Here is a 17,483-nt window from a genome sequence, read left to right as displayed (position 1 = left end):
GCAACATAATTTCAAAAAACAAAAAAATAGTATTTTCCCTCATTAGAAAGCTAACATTTTGGGCTGGAGAGATGACACACACACAAGCATCAGGACCTGAGTGCTGTCACCAGCATCCACACAAATCCCGGTACAGCAGCATGTCTGGAATCCCAGGGCTCTACAGTGAGGTGAGACAAGACAGAACCATTATTAAGTCCTTGTCTGCCATTAATTTCCCTGTGCTGGTATCAAGAAAAGCATAATTCTTCCAGGTGGGCAAGATGAACCTGGGTAACAACTATTTGAAAGGAGCAATACTGGTGTACTTAAAATAATTCTGGCATTATGCAATACCTTTGCCTTGTCAATATCCCATCTTCCTAAGCAGCCAGACTTGTAATCTCTTTTCTGTTTAAAACATAGGAAGTATAATCTGGATCTGGGACCTGAAAGAGATCTAAGGATGATAATGTTTGTGCAACACATAAGCCTAACTTGTATATCCATTAATAAAATCTATACTTGAGGCTGACTTTTACTCGTCATTAGCCACAGTTGGCCATGGACTTCAGTAAAAAGCTTTACTCCTTCTCTAAGCGTGTGGAGACTTCTCACTGGGAAACAGTTATATTTCTATAACAATGTAAGAGTAATAAAGTTTGAGACCAGACCATGTTACATAACAAAATCTGTCTTTTTTTTTTTCCCTTGAGACAAGGTTTCTCTGTAGCTTTTTTGGAACCTGTCCTGGAACTAGCTTTGTAGACCAGGCTGGCCTTGAACTCCCAGAGATTCACTTGTCTCTGCCTCCCAAGTGCTGGGATTAAACTGCCTGGCTAAAATCTGTCTTTTTAAGAAAAACATGGGAGCTGGATGTGGTGGTGCACATCTTTAATCCCAGCACATGGGAGGCAGAAGCAGACTTATTTCTGAGTTTGAGGCCAGTCTGGTCTATATATCAAGTTCCAGGCCAGCAAAAGCACATAGTGAGACCCTCTCTCAAAAACAACTAACTAGCCAGGCAGTGGTGGCACAAGTCTTTAATCCCATCACTCGGGAGTCAGAGGCAGGGGGATCTCTGTGAGTTCAAGACCAGGCTGCTCTACAAGAGCTAGTTCCAGGACAGCCTCGAAAGCCACAGAGAAACCCTGTCTCAAAAAAAAGGGGGGGGGGCTGGAGAGATGGCTCAGAGGTTAAGGTCACTTATTGCTCTTCCAGAGGTCCTGAGTTCAATTCTCAGCAACCACATGATGGCTCACAACCATCCATAATGAGATTTTGTTCCCTCTTCTGGCCTGCAAGGATACATGCAGACAGAACACTACAAAAATAAAAAAATAAATTAAAAAACCTAAGTAAAATACATTTTTTCAGACTCATAGATAACAAAATGAGCAAAATCCAGAGCCTTTCAAGCATGCTAATAATGTTCCCTGCCACTGAGCTGCACCCCAACCCCGAGACAGGAAACCCCTGACCTTACATGGGAAATGGAAAGACTGCTCAGCTGTGAAGAGTTCCCACCCCTCTGGAGTTTGGTTTACATTGCCAGCAACAGGCAACTTAATTCTAACTTAGCTGCAGAGGTTCCAGTGACCTCTTTTGGTCTCTGCAGGCACTGCATTCATGTGCATACTGTTAAATTTTTGAAGAAAAAGAGGAGGCGCAAGATGAGACATATTAACCAGTTTATTATAAGCCCGGCAGAGTAGGGAGACTAAGAGAGAAGAGAAACATTGTTAATGGCTGACCGCCATGGCTGGTCGCCATAGACAGGGAGAGAAGAGAAGTAGAAGCAGAGAGAGTGAGTGTAGAGAGAGAAAAGAGAAGCAGAGAAGTTGGAACTTTTAAAGGGAAGACTGAGCATGTGCACTGAGGTTCCGTGCATGCCCAGAGGCCTCATGCAGGCTGTAAATGTGTGGTGGGCACGTCCCTGTGTGTGCTCTGACTGTTGTGAGGGGCCGGGGTGTCTCTTAAAGAGGTAGAGCCGATCAGCATTAAAGCCTGAACCTTTCACATACTGCCTACCTCAGATATACATTAAACAGAGAATTTTTAAAAAAGATATTTTCATAAAGATTAATGGGCTAGGTGAGGCTGGTAGACCTTTGTGAGTTCAAGGTCAGCTGAGTCTATAAAGAAGTTCCAGGTTAGCCAGGGCTAGCTACACAGTGAAACTCTGCCCCAGAATAAAAAAAGAAAGAGACAGTAATGGATTGTTTAGTTACAACATATCCATACTTACTTGTATTTCTGTATTACACAGAGATTTATTTTCATCTATTTAAAAAGTCTCGAGGTAGGTACTCTATGACACCTACAGATTCACTCTCAGAGACTTCTTCCTACTCTATCATGCTTGTACATATTTTCAAACCTACGGGTTACCTCATGTTCAAGCCAGCATATCATGTTTGTGTTCTAGAAAGCAGGAAGGAGGAAAAGGCAGGGGCAAGGGGCCAGGCTAAGGCAGTTCCCTTTAAATAGTTTTCCTGGAAGCCCCACCCAAGCACTTCCTCCTATTATTTCATCATCTTCTATTACCTGCAAGGGAAGCTGGGAAATGTAGTCTTTTAAAAATATAATTTATATTTTGTGTTTTTCCTACATGCATGTGCATATGCTGAAGGGACCAGCTCCCCATTTCGGCAGCCATGACAGTGATACGTGCTCTATGACCTTGTCTTAGTCACTAGAGGTTAGGTACCTGCCTTGTGACAAGGAACCGATCAGAAGTTAGCTGGTGGCGCTATGCTTTACGACCCTTGGTGTACTATAAGGACAAGCACACAGCAATGACGCAGAGCATAGCAACCACCCTGGGAGGGCCTATGGGCCATAACAACCAGTTGGCCAATCAGCACAGGGCAAGCCCTCCAAGGCTGGAGGCACACCGATAGTGAGCCTGTGTGTACCCCTAGACACTCCACTTACGCTGCCCTACAAGATCTGTACTCAGCGGGTTCGAGTTGTCTTTGCTAGCCATCTGCCATGGCAGGTGGGTGAAAGACCCGAGCTAACATGGGGTTAGCTGGTTAAATTACAATAAAGCCTCATGCAGTTTGCAGCAAGCAAGCTCTCGAATCTGCCTGGTGATTGGGGTGACTGTGGTCGTTTTGGCCTGGGACCCCGGATACCTGAGTTTTCCGGGGGGGGGGGTGGTCTAACATTTGGGCTCGTCCGAGATTTGCGACCACCCCTCACCTGAGTGGATTCGATCTTGGAGGTAAGATGATTCGAGTTTGCAACTTATATGTTCAATGTTATATGTTTGCTTGTTTTTGTTGGTTTGGTGCCACTTGAATTTGCTGTTTTGTTGATCTGAGCCTGCGAAGGACTCGTGATTTGTATAATTTGGACCATAGGGAAAGCAGACATGCCCCAGAAATAGACGTGTTTCTGGAACCCTTGTATTCCGCCCTGGACAAAAGTCCAAGGGTTGTTTGTAATTTTGGTTTGGGGCACCATTTCTTTGCCGCGTGGTTTCTCCTGTCTGATGTCTGTCCTGTTTTTGCTGTTTGTCTGTCTCCATACTAACCACCCCATCCCTGGATTCCACCTCAACTGTGATCGGCAGATGTGCCAGGAGGATTACAGATTACTGCTCTTTGAGACAGCTGCCTCCAATGGTAATGGAGAAACTTGGGTGTGGCTAACTGTATATGGACTGGCTTCTGTCACTTTTTAGTAGATTCGGATAAAATATACCCTCCTCAGATCTCTGGAATATTAATGGTTGTCAACTTGGCAGCATTAGACAGTCAGATCCACTATAGACAATAGTCAGCATGTTAGCTGGTAAAATAATGACTATCTACTGTTCAGGCACAAGCTCAAGATTTTTAAGTTTATTTTGGTTGTCATCTAAGTACAAACTTAAAGGACTTTTCATCAGGCCAAAGGCACCTCTGTCCAATCCATACCTGGCTCTCTGGACAGAAGAAAAATGTACATGCTTATAGCCCAAATCTGTAGTTTTTGCTAGGACTCAAAGTTATAAATATGTTCCTGTTGTTTGAACAGATATCCAGATATCTGCTTTTTCTGCACTGTGGGCTTCAGTAAATAAGTTTTAACCTCTGTTCCTAGTTTAAACATGTCTTAAACAGGTTTCTGCTTCTGGCAGACATCTGAGTATCAGTTGCTGACTACAGGCTGTTCTAAGTAGACTGCGAGCCCTGGACTTGCTGTGGATGTGAACCAGTCCAGCTGATATGGACACCCCCTGTCTCTGCAACAAAGTCTGCCAACAGCCCCTGATGGATTCCCCATTGCCTAAATTCCTTTTTTGCTTTTGACTAGCATTTCAACCTTCTGGGGTCCCTAACTTCGTCCCAAAGTCAGCAGGAAGTAGCGTGGGAAAGAATTCGCCGCCCATTTCCCCTGGTTAAAATGCTAAGTCAGGAGGGATTCCGTTGCATGGGGATGCCAATATCTCTCACTTCCTGATGGGGGCGCTAGAGAGACAGCAATTCCATGATTGGAATTTCCAAAAAAGAAAATGGGGGAAATGAAGGGACCAGCTCCCCATTTTGGCAGCCATGACAATGACACGTGCTCTATGACCTTGTCTTAGTCACTAGAGGTTAGGTACCTGCCTTGTGACAAGGAACCGATCAGAAGTTAGCTGGTGGCGCTATGCTTTACGACCCTTGGTGTACTATAAGGACAAGCACACAGCAATGACGCAGAGCATAGCAACCACCCTGGGAGGGCCTATGGGCCATAACAACCAGTTGGCCAATCAGCACAGGGCAAGCCCTCCAAGGCTGGAGGCACACCGATAGTGAGCCTGTGTGTACCCCTAGACACTCCACTTACGCTGCCCTACAAGATCTATACTCAGCGGGTTCGAGTTGTCTTTGCTAGCCATCTGCCATGGCAGGTGGGTGAAAGACCCGAGCTAACATGGGGTTAGCTGGTTAAATTACAATAAAGCCTCATGCAGTTTGCAGCAAGCTCTCGAATCTGCCTGGTGATTGGGGTGACCGTGGTCGTGGCCTGGGACCCCGGATACCTGAGTTTTCCGGGGGTCTAACAATGCCACATGTGTGCCTGGTGCCCCTGGAACCAAAAAAGGAAGTTGGATCTCCTGGAACTGGAGTTAAGGGGAGATGTGAGCCACCATGTGGGTGCTAGGAACTAAACGCAGGTCCTCTACAAGAGTAATAAATGCTCTTATCTGATGATCTATCTGTTTTGCCTAGGAAATGTAGTATTTTTTTTTTAATGTGTTGCCCAGGCTGGCCTCGAACTCGTGATCCTCCTGCCTCTGCCTCCTTCAGCAAATCCTACCGGCGTGCGCCACCACAACCGGCAGAACTAGTTCTTATAGATTAGGATGATCTTGAACTCACAGAGATTTGGGGATTAAAGGCATGTGCCACCTAGTGCTCGGCAGAAATGTAGTGTTGAAATCAAACACATTGCCTGATTTTTAAAATTTTTTTTATCTATCTATCTATCTATCTATCTATCTATCTATCTATCTATCTGGAGACAGGATTCTCTGTGTAACAGCCCTGGCTGTCCAGAATCCACCTGCCTCTTCCCGAAGACCTGGCTTCAATTCCCAGCATTCACATGGCAGCTCACAACTGTCTGTCACTCCAGTTCATGGGATCTGACACCCACACACAGACATACATGCAGGCAAACCATCAATACACTCACACACACAAAAGAGCTGCGTGTGGTAGCACAGACCTTTAATCTCAGCACTCAGGGATGTAGAGGCAGATTGATCTCTGAGTTCGAGGCCAGCCTGCTCTAGAGCTCCAGAACAGCCAGGACTACACAGAGAAACCCTGGGGGTATGGGGAGAAAGAAACTGAGATAGGGTGTCATGGTGAGTTTGTGGAAAAACAAACCAAGAAACCATTTTGAGAGGTGAAAATAAAGGCCTGCTCCTGTTGGCTGAATGTTCAGGTAATAAAACAGACGTCGTCCCATGTTTATTAGAGATCTAGTATTTGTGTAATATAATCACATTCCTTCTTGGGTCTATGACCAAAAATAGATGTCTTTACAAGGAAAGGTCAGGGTCAAACCCCAACTACACTATCATTGAGTCTGAATTATGAGGAGAACAAATAGAGCCTCATTCCTTAAAACCTCAATAGGAGACAGGTGTAGTGGTGTATGCCTTTAATACAGCATTTGGGCAGATCTCTGTGAGTTCAAGGCCAGCTAGTTTAATATTGAGCTCCAGGATAGCCAAAATTGCATAGTTAAACCCTGACTCAGCAAACAAAAACAACTTCCAACATGATCCTGGCATGGTGGTGAATGCCTGGCTGTCTAGCACTGAGGAGGTTGAGGCAAGAGTTTGAGGGCAGCCTGAACTACACAGTGAGCAGGAGGTCAGCCTGGGCTACACAGTGAACAGGAGGCCAGCTGGGAATATGTAGTAATCCCCATCTCTAAAAAGAAATAACAATGAAAACAAAAGTAAACACTAAACTCCAAACCCGATTCTTCAAAGAGGAGGTGGTGTATGATTATCTCACACAGAACATCAGATATAGGCTTTGACTTAAAAACATTTTGTTGTTTGTAGTTTTGGTTGGCCTAGAACTAGGGGTCTACCTGCTTTGCTCCTGAATGCTGGGATTAAAGGCGTGTGTCATCACCGCCTGGCACTTAAGACTTTTGATCCAGCAAAATGGGAAGATCATGTTCTTCCCTCTGTGAAAAGGGCAGGAGCGGCCTGTCTCATAGTCTACTATAACAGGAGAGATATGTGGGACTCTTGGGATTTTGTTTGGCAACACTGGCATTGAACCTGGACAGCTACTGCATTCGAAACAGAGCATCTGTCCCAGTTGGTTTTATGTCAACTTGACATAAGCTTGAGTTATCATAGAGGAGGGAGCCTCAGCTGAGACAATGCATCTGTAAGAACTGGCTGTAAGCCAGGCAGTGGTGGCGACCCAAGAGAGTGTGCACCCACAGCTTCTCTACCTTAAAGGGGTCATGTCCGAACCTGAAACCATGCCAAAAGGGTGTGACCACTACTACAAGTTCACTGGCAAGGCAAGATGGCACTACAGCACCTCTCTTATCTAAATGTTTGTAAACTGGTGTGAAGTCACACACCTGTACCCCAGTACCCAGGAGATTGAGGCAGTACAATTGTTATGCATTCCAGGCCAGCCTGAATGACACTGTGTCTCAGAAAACCAAAACCCAACCTAATTAACCACCACAAACATGCTTGCTTATTTCAAGGTTATTAGAAAGACACTCCCACTTCCCTTGGCTCATTGTGATGACTGAGGAGACCCAAGAATTAGGAGCACCAGTTGGAGGTCAGCCTTGGCTACATAACAAGACACTTTCTCAAAAGAAGGGGTAGGGTGGGTGGGTCTAACGAGCTGGTTCAGTGGGAAAAGGCATTTGCTGTGCAAGCTTGCTGACTTGTTTGAGTCCCAGGATGCATAGTTAATATGATAAGCAGCTTTTGATCTCTACATGTGTGACTTGGCATGTGTGCCTATCATACATCATGCACAAATGTAGATAATAAAAAAAATAAAAAGGGGGAGGGCTGGGAATGCATCTTAGTTTGTAAAGTGCTTGCCTCAAATGCACAAGGTCCTAGGTTCTGTTGCCAGCACCACATAACTTGGCCAATCATAGGGAGGCACGCTTGCAATCCCAGCACTCTGAGGTGTGCATGCAGTGCTGCTCTTCAGCATTTTAAGAGTCCTTGGTTTCTCCACATGAATGATGTCCGAATTGTTATGAGGAAAAGGTTAGAAGAATAGTAACATGTAAATTAATCACCTCACCAGGCATGGTAACACATGCCTGTCATCTCAGCCACTTGAGAGAAAGGGGGATTGCCAGTAGTTCAAGCCCAACCTGGGCAAATAGTGAGTTCTAGGTCAGTCTGAAGTGAGATCCTGTCTCAAAGTCCAAATCAAATGAAAACAAAACAAAACACCCCCCTTTCAATGTATTTCAATTATTATTTTGTGCGTGTGTATTTGGTGTATGTGTGCCACAGTGTGTGTGGAGGTCAGACGGAAACTGTGGAGTTTTGGGTTTACGGTCTGAATACAGATCACCAGGCTGTCATGGCACACTTTTAGGCTGGGTTCAGCTAAGTCAGGGACTCACTCCCTAGGCTGACTTGGAAATTGCTCTGTAGTCTAATATATATATATGATCCTCAAACCTCAGGCTCCAGAGTGCTGCTATTCCAGCTCCCCCTCCCCCCTCCCCCCTGGAGTGAGGACATCCACCTCTAGAACACACACACACACACACACACACACACACACACACACACACACACACACACACACACACACACACACACACACACACACACACCCTGGGCATAATGATTCAGTTCTCAAAGGTTATTTCTTGGGAACAGGACGGCTGGTGAGGATCTAACTGAGATAGGCAGAATGAATGACTTACATTTTTCATTCTATCTTCTCTAGTCCGCTAGGAATTTATCTGTGCTTCACTCCCAAGGCAGAGAAACTACCCCCTTCTGAGTGTCCTGTAATTCCATGATAGGACTTTTTGTGTATCTCCCATATTTGACTTTAGGTTCTGTGGCTTTTGCACAGGCTCCCTCCCTCCCTCCCTCCCTCCCTCCCTCCCTCCCTCCCTCCCTCCCCTCCCTCCCTCTCTCTCTCTCTCTCTCTCTCTCTCTCTTTCTTCCTGAGACAGGGTTTCTCTGTGTAGCTTTGGAGCCTGTCCTGGAACTCACTCTGTGGACCTGGACCTGGCTGGCCTCTAATTTACAGACATTCTCCTGCCTTTGCCTCCTGAGTGCTGGGATTAAAAGTGTGTGCCACTACCTCCCCGACGCTTTTTAAATTAAATTAAATTAAATTAAATTTTCTGAGACTAGTTTTTGCCTATGATGTCCTGGCTGACACGGAACTCAATTTGTGATGATCCTCCTGAGTGCCAGGATTGATTCCAGGTGGGTTCCACCAGGACTCGCTGAAGCATAGGTTGCTTTTTACAGGCTAGTTGTAGGCACCTGAAGAGTCCAGGTGTTGATTTGTGATAATGTTGCTTAGGCTTCTTTGAGGTCAATTTAAGATTTAAAAACAACTAAACAAAAACCCACCATGTGTGGTGGCACACATCTTAACTCCAGCGCTCAGGCGGCATAGGAAGGAGGATCTCATGAGTTCGAGGCAATCTGCTACACATAGCGAGCCCCAGGACAAAAAGCCTGTACAGTACTGTACAAAAGAAAACAAAACAAAACAGGGGGCTGGAGAAACCGCTCAGCGGTTGAGAGCCCTGGCTGGTCTTGCAGATGTCCTGAGTTCAATTCCCAGTTCATGGTGGCTCACAACCATCTGTCATGAGATGTTGCTCCCTCTTCTGTCATGCAGATACACAAGCGGGCAGAACACTGTATACATAACACTGTATACATAACAAATCTTTAAACACACAAAACGCGACACCACGCCCGCGTTTGAGTCTAGAGGAGGAAAAAGAAATATGAACTTTCAAACAGATCACAGACTAGGAGTTGGGGGAAGGCGACAGGTCAGAGTGATTTCGGGAGAAACCAGAGCAGGCAGGGTCAGATCCTGATAGGGCTTTCAGCCTGTGCAGGCGGTGTAGGGACCTCTGTCCAGGCTGTCAGCTCGGAAGCTGAGGTCCTGTCATCGCCACTACCCTCCTCTTCCCAGACCCGGTTCCCTGGACTGCCCACCCGTATGGCGCTGCGCAGGCGCGGGGATGCCAGCAATTGCACCAGGGGCGGGGGAGGGACGCGGCTGTCGCACGTGTCCCGGGAGCGTGCACAGGAGAGGTGCGGGACCGATGTCCAGCTCGGGCCCGTCTCGTTCTCCCGGAAGCCGCGGTGGGCGTCCCTGGGGCGCTCACACCTCGGGAGAATTATCCTTTGGACTCACACGATTTGCCCCACTAAAGTTAGGAACTCTGGCATAAAAACATGGAAAGCGGTTTGGAAACAGACGTAGACTGAATTCTCAGGAACCTGGAGTCAGCACATAAACAGCCGGTGACCGTGGACTTGCAAGCCCCGGAAAGCCCCCCCCCCTCCGCGGGTGCGGTCACCCGGACGGGTCACGTGACTCGAGCTAGACAAGGGACATCAAGCACCGCGCATGCGCAGCTCCCTCTGAGCCGGCGTACATATATTTTTTTTCTGCTTTGGTTGGCTGCATGCAAACACTGTCAACTCCTCCCTGCTGTACGGTCTTCATGTTCCTTGACATTTACTCCTTCCCCCACCTCCGCCCATTGATGACATCAGGTCGACAGGCGGGAGAGCCAATCAGAACGCTGTGTTCAGGGGCCGGCACGAGGAACCCGTTGCAGCGAGCCAATGGGGAAGGCTGACGGCGGACGCGCCCCAACCGCCTCCTCCCGGGGGCGCCGCTGGCCAAGTGGGCGGCGCTTTCCAGTCAGCATGTGGGCGGGAGAGGGCGGGGCCCGGCCGCCGCAGAGGCGTCGACGCCGTCGCCGTCGACGACGTTCTTCAGTCTTCGGGGTGGGCTCGGCGGCGCTAGCCGGCCAGGGAGCGCCGGGCGGAGAGCGGCGGGGGTCGGAGCGAGGACGGGGCGCTGTGGGCGGGCGGTAAAGGGGTGCGGGCGAGGCCAGGGCAGGGTGCGGAGCCTCTGATCGGGGTCAGGTGGGGAGAGGCTCGGGGCTGTTGGCGCGGCGCGGCGCCGGCTCCGCGGGGCTTGCAGCAGAGGCCTGGGCTGGCCGCCGGGCCCCTTGTCCCCGGGCCTGTTGACGACGACGCTCCCGCGGGGGCCCCGCCTGAGGAGGACGCGGCGGCGGCGGCCAGGCCGCGGGAGGCCGCGGAGGATGGAGGAGCGGAAGGAGGAGGGCGAGGCGGAGATTCAGGAGCACGGGCCCGAGCACTGGTTCTCCAAGTGGGAGCGGCAGTGCCTGGCCGAGGCCGAGCAGGACGAACAGCTGTCCCCCGAGCTACAGGAGGAGGCGGCGGCTGCCGCGCAGCCCGAGCACAAGCAGCAGAAGCTATGGCATCTCTTCCAGAACTCGGCCACAGCCGTGGCTCAGCTCTACAAAGGTGAGGCCGCGCCGCCATCTTGGCGCCGCCCCGGCCTGCGGAGCTGCCCTTCCGCCCGGCTCCCGGCTCGATTCCCGGGGTCCGGTCGATCCCCGCATCCTGCGGGGACAGCTCGGCGGCGGGGAGGGGACGGCCGCCCCGCGGACCCCTTGCCTTCCGACTCGCACGACTCCGACGGAGGATCGGCCCTGGGAGGGGGAACTACGATGAAAGATGGGGAGACCCCCCCGATTTGGAGTACCCTGGAAGGTCCCCACATATCGGTCCGGGTGTCCCCGGCCGGATCGAAGGGATAGGGGAGGAGTCCCTGTCACAAAATGGCGAAGGAGGCGGTGGGGCGGCCCTATTGTGCCCCGAGCCGGCCTCGGGGCGGAGACTGCGAGGGGCGCCTCCCTGCTCCTGCCAGGCCGCGTTTGCTGCTCCAGCTTCGCTGATGTCAGGTTCCCCCCTCCTCGACCCAGTAACTCCTGTCTCACGCTCCCTTTGGGATCCCCAAACCCTGAACAAAATGGCGAAACCTAATATGGCCGTTCCGGAGTGACTGACGCCCAAATAACATTCTCTTCTTTCTCTGTGTTCTTGTATGTCTTTTATTCCCACCCCCCATTGTTTTTGTTTTTCCGTTTTTGATTCCAGATCGAGTGTGTCAGCAGCCAGGACTTTCTCTCTGGGTCCCCTTCCAAAACGCAGCCACCGCCGTCACCAACCTCTACAAAGGTAAAGATAACCTTGCTCTGCATTGCCAGGTTAAGGGGGAAGGGAGGAAGGGCAAGCCACTTCGGGTTGGCGGCCGATGTTCTGAGTGTGTTTTCTGCTCTCAAGTCCAGCTTCTGCTAACGTTGAATGCCTTGCAACTTGAGGATATCATTAGTGTTCTAGCTACATATCTCAAGGCGATTTTTGACACTTCTCTGAGGCCTCCTCCCTCGGGGACACTTGGTTGTCATTCCTGAGAGGGGGCTGCTGGTTATTCTGCAGTGCCTGAGACATTCCCAGCTCCTACCCCTTATCAAGGACTTGACTTACCCAGTCTCCAAAGTGCTGAGATTGATTGAGAAGCTCTGCAGTGGAAGACGATGAGCCGTGTTTCTGTTCATAAAATGCAGGCTTCAAGGGAAGAAAAGTGATTTTTTTTTTCTTTTTTCTTTTTTCTTTTTGGTACCACAGAAGGGATCACCCGCCCTTGGAAGATTCTTGAATCTGGGCTCTTGGAGCATGGTAGTTTGATAGCATTGAAGTGCTTAGAACTCTTGCTGATTGGATTGGAATTGTGCATGCTGTCCTGTATATAGCAAATTCATCAGATCTTTTTAAAGAAACTACTTTGTAATTGACTAAATTGTTGGTGTCTGTAATAAGAGTTTTGAATGGATGGCTTTGTGTGGTGCTGTTTTGGAGTTTATTTTCAGATCTGATGACTGAAGACGTACAGGTATACTTAAGGTCTTGGTCATTGTACTCTTGGTAACAATAGGTTTAACTTTGCATTGTTAGAGCTTTGGCAGTTTTCTTGTGATAAAATTAATTTGGATTAATTAATTGACTTTCAAAGTTAATCCAGTAATAATAGAAATTTGTGTAGTTCAGGAAATAACAGTTTAGGTTGAAAGATTATGGTGCATCATTTTGAGTGTCAGATTCTTGATGTCAGCATTTTGTAAGAGGTTTAGAGTACACTTGGCATTTTGAAGTGACAATAATTTTTGAGAACTGTTAACTGAAATGTTAATTTAGAGAATGAGAAACTCATAGTCCAATCTTACCGAAGAAACAAACAGCTTATTTATTGACTTTTTTTTTCTTTTCTTTTGTAAGACAGGGGTCTCTCTTTGTAGCCTAGGCTGGTATAAAACTTGTGATTCTCCAGCCTGTCTCTCCAGTGCTCAGATTATAGGTGTATACCATCATGCCCTGCTAGAAACATAGTTTACATGATTACCAATCAGCTTTGATTTTATTTTTTGGTTGTGAGCCTAGCCTTTAACGGCTGAGCTATCCCTCCAGCCCCAGCTTTGATTTTATACAGCTGGGTTTTTAAGTTTTAGGGGAGGGTGTTGGGGATGGAATCCAGGGGCCTCAAAAATGCCTGGGCAGTTAGATAGCTGCTGAGTCACAACCCTAGCCCAAGTTTGATAAGTTTTGACTACTGAATAAATAGATTTTTTAGTATCTGTTGGTGCTTGGGGGTCTTGAGCAATCTCTTTGGATAGTTCTTAGTTTTATGTAGAAAGAGAATTTAGAAATATACTTAAATTAAAATTTTAACAATTTTAAATTCCTTAGTATATAATTTGCATACAGTAAAATCACCTTGCCAGGAGTTGGTGGCACATGCCTTTAATCCCATCACTTGGGAGTCAGAGATAGGGGGATATCTGTGAGTTCAAGACCAGCCTGGTCTACAAGAGCTAGTTCCAGGACAACCCCCAAAGCCACAGAGAAACCCTGTTACGAAAAACATACATACATACATACATACATACATACATATTCATTCATTCATTCATTCATTCTACTCTAGTTCCTAGCAACCTGATTGCTACATACTTACGAAATGGCTTCATCGAGTTCACATTATAGGTATTAATAGCTCGATGCTTTATTTATTGAGACAGTCTCTCTGTTTAGACTAAGCTGGTCTGGAACTCAGAGATCTGCCTCTCTGCCTCCTGAGTGTTGGGATTAAAGGCAGGCACCTGCCACTACATTCTGCCAAAACTCAGTACTTTATGTTGTAGAGTAATAATTTTGTTGTCTTGATAACTGAGGCTTACCCTTTTTTGCTTTTGCAGTTTTTGTTTCAAAGGGAAGATGGCAAATGTTGAACATTTTTCTGCTTGCTGGGTCCCTAGCCTAAGCCATATTACTTATTGATGTGAATGGCCCATGGTTTGGTACTGGTGCATACTAAAAGAATGAGTCCCTCCAGGATTAATGCTAGAACTTTTCCTTAAAAGATGGGTTAAGCAGGGAGGGAGTGGTGGTGTACACTTTTAACCCCAGCCCCTGGGGAGGCAGAGGCAGGTGGATCTCTTCAGTGAGGCCAGGCTGGTCTACAGAGTGAGTCTGTGTCTTGAAAAACAAAACAAACCACCCCCCCACCCCAATGAAACAAAAGCAAAACCAGCTTGAATTCTGAAGTAATTTTTTTTTTGTTGTTTTTTTTGAGACGGGTTTCTCTGTGTCAGTCCCAGCAGTCCTGGAACTTCCTTTGTACAGACTGGCCTTAACTCACAGAGATCCGCCTTCCTCTGCCTCCCCAGTGCTGGGATTAAAGGCTTTTGCCAGCACCACCAGGCTAAAATAATTAATTGGTTTGATTACTTCATTTGAAATGCTTATTGTTGGATATAGTGGCAAATGCCTATAATCCCAGTACTGGGGAGGTTGAGGTAGGAGGATCATTGAGTTCAAGGCCAGCCTTGGCTATGTAATGAGACCCTGTTTCCAAACTGACAAATTTTCTTTGCTTAGAAAACTTCATGAGGAACATTGCTTTTGTTTGAATAGGAAATGTAGTTCCTGGATTACCAGTGTGAATTGATTCTATTAAGTGTCCTGTTAACTAAAACATACTTTTTACCTTACAGGAATGGGCAAATTTTATATGGGATTAGGTAGTTTCAACTTCTTATTTTTGTTGTAAGTAGGGTGAATAATACTGTACTTTCACACACTCCCACCTTTTAGAGTGTGGCCATTATAGAACAGGCATGCAGTTCTAAGAATATTTTGCTATCCTAAATAGAACTGGTAAAAATTAGTAATGTCACAAGTGAATTCAAAGTCAGATTATTTACAGTTATGATGAACTACTTAACTGTTAGCTGACAGGAAGAAAGACTTTGGTGGCATCCATGTAAGTGGGCAATGCTCTCATGTATTTAATGTAATCAAGCACATGATAAACTAAAAGTAGCTCATTTTGCAGCCAGGAAAGAATGGTGCTCCTTTGTAATTCTTTGAAGTAAGCACACAGGAAGGTTAGAGTTGAGGTAGAACTCTTTTAACAAAGGTGTCTTTGGGGGAAATGCTTATTTGCTTGCTTGCTTATTTATTTGTGAGTGTCTTCTTAAGTAGCCCAAGATGGCCTTGAACTTGAGTGTTGGAATTAGAGATCTACTACCATGCCTGGCCTGTGTCCTCTTTTAAAAAAGAGGTCATCTTTCTGAAAGACTCTGTCTTCTTACTGGACAAACCACACCCCGATTTAAACATAACCAAGTCTCCAGGTTAAAAATGTTGAACTGCATCTGGTAGAGGTGATGGATGACCATGATTCAGACTAAACCCTTAGTCTTGCCATTGTGAGAATCCTTACAGACCCAGCTTCATTCTCCTCCAGTGTTTTCTCTTGAAGTTGTACCTGATTTTATTAGCAGTTTTCATCTGAGTCCATTGAGGAAAAGGACCATTATGTTTGGCCAGGAATTGCTTGATTCTCAAAGTCTTGTGAGAAGACAGGGCCAGAAGCAGAGTTGGGTATGGTGCATCATGGCAGAGGAAAAGAGAAGCAAAAAAATTTTCAAGTTACATTTATTTATTTAGTATGTCTTGCATGTGTGTGCAGAAATCAAAGGACACAATTTTTGGGAGTTGATTCTCTCAAACATGCATCAACTCAGGTTATCAGGCTTGGTGGCAAGAGCATTTATCTGCTGAGCCCATTCGTTGACTCTCAGATCTTTTAATTGCCAGGAAGCTTTTGAAAATTGATCATGCACTTGTGGTTTGGCTGGGATATGGCCAGAAGAATTTGGAAGAGAAAACAAATTGGTTTTGTCTCCTTGTTGAGGATATATTTCATTTGGGCAGGCCCAGGGGATACCTGTTTGTGAATCCTAGTTCCTTGGGATTTTGAGGAAGGAAGGTGGCAAGTTTTCATGTCAGCCTGGGCTACACAGTGAGACTCTGTCTCAAAGAGGTCTGGGAATATATGACTTGTTGATGAGAGACCCTGGACCTTTTATGTCAGAGCTGCTTTTGTGTGTGTTTGGATGGATTCTGGTGGCTGGTTCTTGATGTATGTGATTATTCCAAAGAGAACAGCATCCCTTAAATGTTGTTGGTTCCTTGGCATAGTATGAATTTTGTATCTTCAGCAAAAGGGAGGGAAGAATTCTAGGTAGGTTTGGTGGGTACCTGGGAAATAACACTGCTAAACCTGCAGTTTACTTTTTGGGAGTACTGATGCTACTAAAATTATACAATTCTGGAAAAAAATTTTGTTTTGAGACAATGTTCTTGCTATGTAGCTTAGGCTGGTCTCCAGTATGCAGTGAGTCTGCCTCAGCTTCCCTGCTACTATGGCCATAGACATGCTACCATGTTTCTCTGAATCCCGTCTTCTTGGAGATGCCTAACTCCTTAAGCTTGGACTGGTGGCTGTCATTTAGGACAAGGTTAGCCTGGATAGCCTTATAGGACACGTTGACTAAGGTGGGAGCTCTTAGCTGTTTAGTAAGTAGCCTTTTGGATCCACAGAGTTACTTCACCTGGGACAACAGACTTGTGTTATCAAAGCCAGTTTATTCCATGCTGGGGATCAAACCAAGTTTCTACCTAGTCTACCAGCTGAGCTACATTTTCCAGCCCCTGTTATTTATTAGTTTATTTTTTGAGACATGTCTCAGCATGTAATTTTGCCTGTAATGGAGCTCACTATGTATGTAGCCTTAAACTAAGATCCTTCTGCCTCCATCACCAGAGTGCTGAGATTAAAGGTGTAGGCCACTTTATCTGGCTTTTCCCCCTCTTTCCCTTGGAATTCTGCTTTCCGTTTTTGTTACACTGTCTATGTGGTATGTCACGCTGGGCTGTCTTCAAAATTATATCAAACCTGTCTTGGCCTTCCCTTTTTTTTTTTTTTTTTTTTGAGAGAGTGTTTCTCTGTGGCTGTCCTGGAACTCTTGTAGAACAGGCTGGCCTTGAACTCAGATCCACCTGCCTTGCCTTCCCAGTGCTGGGATTAAATGTGCTCACCACCAGCATCATAACTTCTGGAACTGGAGGTATGAATGATTTTGAGTTAGCATGTGGATTCTGGAAACAAAATCTGGGTCCTTTGTGAGAGCAACAAGTGCTTTAAACACCTAGCCACCACTTTAGGCCCCTTACCTCTACTTTTTGTAAGTGTCTTTGAAGCATGGGTTGGTTACAAGTCTGTCATATGTTGAGAGCTTTCTCTTGATACTGCATATTTTGAGTTCTTGTGTATCTGCTTTAGTAGTACTGAAGACTACAGATAACATACAAGCTTTTAGATTTATGTCTGGCAGTTAGGGAATATTCAAATGTTGATAGGTTTTAACTGTTTAATTGTTTTGAACAGTGGGAAGTGCTTAATATGAAAGGAAGTAATTCTAGTATTTTTTTTAAGACATGGTTTCTCTTGTGTGTAGCCCTGGCTGTCCTGGCACTTGATTTGTAGACCAGTCTGGCCCCACAT

At 46.4% G+C, this 17,483-nt stretch overlaps 3 protein-coding genes across 3 annotated transcripts in view; 1 reads left to right on the top strand and 2 right to left on the bottom strand.

Moving 5' to 3' along the window:
• The window catches only part of LOC100768480 (60S ribosomal protein L12), a 56,204-nt gene extending 48,422 nt beyond the window's left edge, over window positions 1-7,782 (bottom strand). The window contains exon 1 of the mRNA XM_035448082.1: window positions 7,776-7,782. Coding sequence (XP_035303973.1) covers window positions 7,776-7,782 — 7 coding nt within the window. The remainder of the gene's footprint in view (window positions 1-7,775) is intronic.
• A 2,728-nt stretch (window positions 7,783-10,510) lies between these two features.
• Window positions 10,511-17,483, top strand: part of C7H16orf72 (chromosome 7 C16orf72 homolog) — a 29,607-nt gene continuing 22,634 nt past the window's right edge. The window contains exons 1-2 of the mRNA XM_027423918.2: window positions 10,511-11,035; window positions 11,672-11,752. Of these exons, the coding sequence (XP_027279719.1) occupies window positions 10,810-11,035; window positions 11,672-11,752 (307 nt within the window). The 5' untranslated portion in view covers window positions 10,511-10,809. The remainder of the gene's footprint in view (window positions 11,036-11,671; window positions 11,753-17,483) is intronic.
• Window positions 15,353-15,508, bottom strand: LOC118239144 (60S ribosomal protein L39-like; the record flags this gene model as incomplete). Its single annotated transcript, XM_035447568.1, has 1 exon — window positions 15,353-15,508. A coding segment is annotated over one exon (156 nt), but the record flags the coding sequence as incomplete, so codon positions are not given.

The sequence above is a fragment of the Cricetulus griseus genome, chromosome 7, assembly GCF_003668045.3.
Source record: "Cricetulus griseus strain 17A/GY chromosome 7, alternate assembly CriGri-PICRH-1.0, whole genome shotgun sequence".
Classification (NCBI taxonomy): domain Eukaryota; kingdom Metazoa; phylum Chordata; class Mammalia; order Rodentia; family Cricetidae; genus Cricetulus; species Cricetulus griseus.
Note: the sequence above shows the minus strand (reverse complement) of the source record. Positions and strands in the feature narration are given on the sequence as shown.